At 46.2% G+C, this 7,508-nt stretch overlaps 1 protein-coding gene across 1 annotated transcript; it reads right to left on the reverse strand.

Moving 5' to 3' along the window:
• Positions 1-545: 545 nt before the first annotated feature.
• On the reverse strand, positions 546-5,397 carry LOC120384966 (butyrophilin subfamily 2 member A2-like). Its single transcript, XM_039504062.1, has 5 exons — positions 5,373-5,397; positions 5,206-5,226; positions 4,098-4,118; positions 3,951-3,977; positions 546-1,143 (listed from the first exon to the last, which is right to left on the reverse strand). The coding sequence occupies exons 1-5, from the start codon at positions 5,395-5,397 to the stop codon at positions 758-760; spliced, it is 480 nt and encodes a 159-aa protein (XP_039359996.1). The 3' UTR covers positions 546-757.
• Positions 5,398-7,508: the final 2,111 nt, after the last annotated feature.

Below are 7,508 nucleotides of genomic sequence, written 5' to 3' on the forward strand. Positions count from 1 at the left end.
TTCCTTACCCCCTTTCCCTGTCTTTCACCCTCCATTTCCTTCCAGCATCTCCCTCCCCAGAAAAGCCTCACGTTCCCTTTCCAGTCTTCAGCTTCTCCTCTCCCTACCATAGGCACCACCTTCTACTGGCGCCAGTGGGTGCTCAACCCCCCTCGGCCCCGGCCCCGGCCCCACCCCAACTCCACCCCTGCCCCTCGTCCAACTCCTTCCCCAAATCTCCGCCCCCGCCCCGCCCCTGCCTCTTCCCCCCTCCCTCCCGGAGCTTGCTACAGCTGTGTGGCGGCGGGAAGCACTGGGAGGTAGGCGGAGGAGTGGGGACGTGGCGTGCTCAGGGCAGGAGGAGGAGGTGAGTTGGGTGGGGGGTGAAGGGAGCTTGGCTTCCGGTGGGTGCAGAGCACCCGCTAATTTTTCCCTGTGGGTGCTCAAGCCCTGCGGCACCCACAGAGTCGGTGCCTATGCTCCCTACAACCCCCCATGACATCTTCTCTGTCTCCCCAATCCCCCTCTCTAGAACCACGGCAGTGTGTTTTAAACCATCTGAGCTGTCCCCAGGACAACAATTAGTTCAGTCCATTTCTGGTCCACAACCAGAGTGAACCCCAGTGGGATATTGCTACCTCCCCATCTCCAGGCCTCAGGGGCAGACTCTGAGCAGGACTCCAATCCCCACCCAGAAGGGAAGGATTGTCTCCCCCGTGAAAGACGCTGACATGAAAGTAAAGATCAGGGTCTCATTACCAGTATCATAAAATGCCACTCACTCCGCTTCATAGTCCAGATAAACCCCAATCTTCCTAGGTCTCTCACTCAGGGGCATGGGAGTTTCTGGGGAGGTGAGAGCCCGGTACTGATCCCCACACCGCTCTACAGCCCAGATCCCCTGCTCAGGGTTAAATCTGATCCCTCCCTTCCTCCTCATAGACTCTCTGGCAACACCCACAGCCCAAAACCCTCCATCTCCCACCTCCACCTCCCAGTAATGTCTCCCTGAGCTGAACCTCTCACAGCCCAGCAAACAGAAAGAATGGAATCGCTCTGGATTGTCCGGCACCTCCTGCCGTGCAATTCCACGCCTCACGCTTTTCCGATCCTCAGACACGATGAGCTGGGCATTTGCTGTGTTTGGATCCAGGGTCACATTCGCTGCAGTGGAAAGAGAGAATCATGATGCTAAAGGCAGAGCCAGAGGTGCAGGAATGAGGGACTGGCCCTCCCACTCCCCACGGGCCTTGCCCCCTGCCCCTTCTCCTCCCCCAAAGGCCCAGAAGCTGGAGCCTGACCGGGGAACCTGTGCAGCTGTGGGGAGCCGTGGAGGGAGGTGGGGGGCGAGAGCAGCCCCTGGCCCATGTCCCTGCCCCCCAGATGACCCCCCACCCAGGGCTGATGGAGGGTCTGTGGCTCTCCACAGCAGCTGCCCGGGTGTCTCTTACCATGGCCTGGTTGCAGCTCTTTGGCCCCCGAGGCCCTGTCCCCAGGCCAGGCTGGAAGCTGGATCTGGGTCAGGGTAAGAGCCATGCGGGCAGCCGTGGGGAGCTGCAGACCCTCCACCTGCCCTGGTGGGGACCCAGGGGATGAGGACATGGGCCAGGGGTAGGGTGACCAGATGTCCTGATTTTATAGCGACAGTCTCGATTTTTGGGTCTTTTTCTTATACAGGCTCCTATTACCCCCACCCCCATCCCGATTTTTCACATTTGCTGTCTGGTCACCCTAGCCAGGGCCTGCGCTCAACCCTCCTTCTGGAGCCGGCCCTGATCCCATCATACCATCCCCTCCATAAACTTATCAAGCTTAGCCTTGAAGCCAGATATGTCTTTTGCCCCCACTACTCCCCTTGGAAGGCTGTTCCAGAACTTCACTCCTCTAATGGTTAGAAACCTTCATCTAATTTCAAGTCTAAACTTCCTAGTGTCCAGTTTATATCCATTTGTTCTTGTGTCCACATTGGTACTAAGCTTAAATAATTCCTTCCCTCTCTGATATTTATCCCTCTGATATATTTATAAAGAGCAATCATATCTGCCCTCAGCAGAGTGCAGGACAGAGTCACAAACCCGAGCAGGAACAGGTCAGTAACACAAGCGAAAGGCCATCTGAGCCAGGTCTGAGATGCAGAATCTTTCCTCTCCTGCAGATGCCTCTCCCCAGAGAGGGGATCAGAGACCCAGGAACGCTGGGGAGCCCCAGCAGATTTTATTCCCATTTCTTTTTCATGAACAGAACCCCTGCTGTGCTCCTCCTTCCTAATATTTAAAGTCAGGTCACACCATAGCATGATTTGATATACCCCTAATTTCAGTTCCATGGGGAATAATGAAGGCCAGGTAGAAAGGGCTACCAGCCAAGAGGCCATCTCTCTAGAGTGAGGCGAGCCACCAGAAAAGGACATTAGGACAGTCTGAAGAAGCAGAGAGAGATTTTAGCACAAACAGTGGTTAAAGTGGAATAAAACAATGGGTCGCTCTCACAACTAGAGTTGGTGACATTGTTAGGCCAAAACTTTTGTTGGTGAAAAATGCAGATTCAACAACACAAACATTTTCCAAATCCATGTCAATTTTGCCAAATTATTTGTTTAAGACAAATAAAAATATTCAAAAAAAGTCAGAATATTTTGTTTTGACTTTTTAAAAATGAAATATTTTGATTTTTTTGGTTGGGAACAATTTTTCATTTCAAAATTTCCCTTAATTTTATTTTTAAAAAAGCAAAAAAAAAAGTTTATAATGCTCAAAATAAAACATTTTGTTTAAATCGTTTTTTTAACTTTCTAAAAATTTACATTTCTGGTCTGACCCAAAACAAATATGTCTTCATTTTTTTGAAATTGCCAGTGAACTGAAATATCCATTTTTCACCCAGGTCTCCTCACGACATTATCTAAGGAGGAAGGAGAAGATCATCTTCTGTTTTCAGCAGAGGAGAGGAAACTGCTATAGAATCAAACTTTAACAAAAACTGACAAAGTCATCTTTTCCTCTGAAGACAAAACTCCCAGTATAGCCTGATCACTAGGATAGCTGACAATAAAAATTCCTATCAAATCGTACATCAGGAATAAGGAGGTCTGTGTGGGGAAGGGGATGTGTTCAGTGCTTAAATTTGTGCCAGGGCATGCCAGCATTGCGCCCCGGCATCTCTAGGCTTGGCAGTTTGTAGACCTGGTACCTCTGGGCTTGCTTCATCAATTATGAATGTAGGAAAAACGCTTGAGCCCCGGAACCTCTTTCATTACACATTAAGCACTGGATGTATATAAGAGCAGACCCATAGAGCAGCAGGTGAAACCGGTGTGGGAAGTTTTGTGCATCTTTGGCTTCTTCTCCCAGAACTGTGCAAATAACTGATTTTTAGGTTTACACCAAAAATAAATAAAAAATAATAATTTTGGGTCAACCAAAAATCTTAAAATGTGTTTGTTTTGGGTTGAATGGCATATATTGTTTGACCCAGTATCCTGTTTTCTGACAACTCCAGGTGCCCCAGAGGGAATGAACAGAACGGGCAATCATCAAGTGACCCATCCTCTGTCACCCATTCCCAGCTTCTGGCAAAAGAGAAACTAAGTGATTTGCCCAATGTCACACAGGAGAAGGGATCTGAACTGAGGCCTTCAGAATTCTAGGCTAACACGCTAGCCACTGGGCTGTCCTTCCCCTATGAATGTGCACAGAATAACATTAGGACAACATCCCATTCAAGTACTACCTGGGCATGTATTATCCAGAAAAATATTAATGCACTTCTCTCCGTGTTCCCAAAGGAAGATTCCCCAGCAATACAGCTCACTTGGGGAACCACCTTCACCATTCAAATTTCAACCAGAGAAACTATTGCATTATTTCCTATTTGTGTTTTGTGTTGTTTTAAACTATTTCTGCAAAGAAAGGGAGCAAGGATCTCTCCAGAAAGTGAAATTTGGACATTAGCTAAATACAAACTTTACTTACTTGGACAAACTAGGGCTTTTCTCCATTCTGAAACCAAGCAAATCAAATGAAGGTGAGCACTCATGTGAATAAGTTCATTGTTAAGATGAATCTGATTAATAAAAAAGGATGCATTACAGAAAAAGGGAGGGGGAGGGAAACACTTACCAAGTTCTCTTTGAAGTCCACCTAAATAGTAATAATAATTTAAAAAATCAGAAAGAAAGATGTTATGGAAGAGCTTTTCTCCCAAGATTAAATTAAGCCCAACCCCTTCATCAAAACCATCTCATGCCAAGACTTTTTAATCAGTCTTTGGGGAACGATTCCCTTCCAAACCATGGATAAGGCACCTCTGAAATCTTCCAGTATCAATTATTCTAGTCCTACGTGGGGTTAAAGGCCACATCCTATACACAACCACTACACAGGGTGGGACGGGGTTGTAGGCAGTGAATTTATGTAATGTGATGATCACTGTAGACAAACTCCTTACCAACAGATAGTGTTGTATCTTTATCTTACTGTTAAATTGTTGTCTCGTATGTTACTATATTGTTGTATCTGATCTGGGACCCTAGTACAAAGTCAAGCCCTGTGTGTGTGTGTTGGAGTTGTTACTCGCAGCGTTCCAGTACATTTCTGTGATTCCACAGGAAGTACTACAATACCCCAGACTAGAGCTTGTCAAAACTCAGAACGTCTGTCACACAGTTTCATTAGGTGGCTGAGAATGTGGACCAGCATATCTATTCAATACTCTCAGTTTTAATCACTATCTCACAATCTTTTTGGTGACAAATCATTTGTTGTGTGTTCGGGGGCGGCTCTAGGATTTGCGCTGCCCCAAGCAGGGCGGCACGCCGCGGGGGGTGCTCTGGCGGTCGCTGGTCCTGCGGCTCCCGTGGACCTCCTGCAGATGTGCCTGCAGAGGGTCCACTGGTCCCGTGGCTCCGGTGGGCCTCCCGCAGGTATGCCTGCGGATGCTCGACTGGAGCCGCGGGACCAGCGGACCCTCCGCAGGCATGTCTGCGGGAGCTCCACCGGAGCCGCGGGACCAGCGCACCTTCCGCGGGCATGCCTGCGGGAGGTCCACCGGAGCCGCCTGCCGCCCTCCTGCGGGACGTCGTCCCAAGCGCGCGCTTGGCGCGCTGGGGTCTGGAGCCGGCCCTGTGTGTGTTTGAATTCAGCCTGCAGTTCCTGTCTGGGGAGAAAAGTAGATGGACAATGTCAGGAGAAGATGCAATCCACACAGAAATGAGAAAATATAACTTACTAATTTTTTCATTCAGTTCACCTTAAATAAAAAGAAAGGGAAAAGGCAATTAAAAATTCTCTTAGCATACATGGAAATGTATAGATCACTTTTCATTATAGTCATTCAGCTCACGTACATAGGCCTTGATTTATTTCAGTGGAAGTAATCACATACTTAAAGTTAACCATATGCAAGTGTGATGGTCGCCATCTTGGCTGATTCACCAGGGATTTAAGTGGGGACTTCCAGAGCTAAAAAAAAAAGACCAAATTGCTGTAGATTTAGCAACGGTCTGTAGCAGACTCATATTGTATGTAGAGCAGCATGCAGGCAGGCCTGTAACACATTCACCAGTGGGTTGTAAAGAGTGATGCTCGTACGCAATGTTAAGCATGTGAGTACTCCCATTGACTTCAGCAAGACCATCTGTGTGCTGAAAATGAAGCATAAGTTTAAGAATGTGTCGGCTCAGGGCTCCAATATAATTTTTTTAAGATTTACAGTTTTGCAGCGCAAGGTGTCTTTAGGTCTGATTATTAATTGTTAGAGCTGGTGAGAAAATAGTCTGTGTTTGTGCGGGGGAGGGCATGTGACAATTTAGTTGACATTTTCCCTGCCCCTTTTTGGTCATTGGAAATAAAAATGATGATGAAAAATCAAAATTCAGAATACTTTGATTACTATTCCTCCCAGCCCATCACCCTTTGATTGCACTGGGAGTGGCATGTATGCAAGGAATGAAAGGACAGACCGTAACATTATTATCAAAGTCTGTTTTTATTCTGACGTACCATTTTATAGACAACGATTTGTTACAAACACCCCAATCCTGCAAATGACCGAGCTGCTGTGCCATCTGAATAGCGGCCAAAGTTCGTGCATTTGATTTTCAAATTGACATTATTCCTTTAATTAAAAACAACAACAATTTAACTGTGTACAACTTCAACGGAGAGGTTAGATTGGGATAAAAATTGAACTTACTAATATTTTCAAGATGTGCCCCTAAAATAAAGCAAACAGAAATAAATACAAACTATTTAAGAGTTTTTTCAATGAACAAAGATTTATATTCTCCATTTTATATTGTCTAGATAATCGTTAATTACATTTCTGTCCATATTGTGGATTTTCTGGCTACAAGTGAAAATAAAAATTCAAAGGTTTACAGGTTTGAACTGTTTCTAGAAGTGGGGCCCCGTTCTGCTTCTGGGAGTCTGAGGTGTGCAGAGATTGCAAGAGTAGGCCCTAGAATGGTAACTACTAACACCACTTGAACAGTTAATATTCATTCGGTTCTATAACTCAGCCTTTAGCCTTTCTACTTTCCTTATCCTTAATATGGATTGGTTTAACTTTCTTCTAAACTGGGACATCTCTCCATTATACCCTTTCCCCTCCTTCTGGCTCCAGTGTTGCCTCTCTCTCTTCCAAGTTGTAGCCACTTCTGCTACCACTGACAACAGCCGAGCTCCATCCTCTTTGGAACCCTGCTTCAGGTACTTGAAGGCTGCTATCAAATCCCACCTCACTCTTCTCTTCTGCAGACTAAACAAGCCCAGTTCCCTCAGCATCTCCTCATAGATCATGTGCCCCAGCCCTCGATCATTTTTGTTGCCCTCCGCTGGACTCTCTCCAATTTGTCCACATCCTTTCTATAGTGGGTCAGGGCAAAACTGGACACAGTACTCCAAATAACAATATCATAGCATCTGGAGGCTAATGCTGATATGGCTGAGGTAGGGGAGACATTTGTCATGCAGTCTAGAGCCTTCATGTCATGTGAGTGGTTCAAAAGAGCCAGGAAGCAGCTGACGTCTTCCCTAGCACAGGCAAGTCTCTAGCAGGATTTGAACTAGCATGGCCAGCTTCTGCACAACCACTCTGCAGCCCACCGCAATGGGACCATGCAACAAATAAGGAGTGGGTGTGGCTAGAAAGCAGTGCCTGCTGGTAACCTCTGGCTGGTGGACAAGATTTATATTAGCTGCAGCCAGGTGGTAGGGATTAGAATAGCCCATAGGCTGCTGTAATCTAAAGCTGGGTGAATAACATGTTTTTCAGATCTCAGCAATTCCGAATAATTGGCGGGGAGTGGTGCATTTCAGGTTGAACCACAAAGATCTGAAAAACATGTACAGTGAATAAAAAGCTCAGTAAAAAATTAGTTCCAGCTTGACCAAAATATTTTGTCTGACCTGAAATGAAATGTCTTGTTCTGATTTCAAGCATCTTCTTAAAAAAATAAAGGCATTTTCAAAACAAAAAGTCACTTTGAATCAAAAACTCAATGTTTCATTTTGAAAATGTGAAAACAAAAC

The sequence above is a fragment of the Mauremys reevesii genome, linkage group 17 (genome assembly GCF_016161935.1).
Source record: "Mauremys reevesii isolate NIE-2019 linkage group 17, ASM1616193v1, whole genome shotgun sequence".
In the NCBI taxonomy this organism is placed as follows: Eukaryota; Metazoa; Chordata; order Testudines; family Geoemydidae; genus Mauremys; species Mauremys reevesii.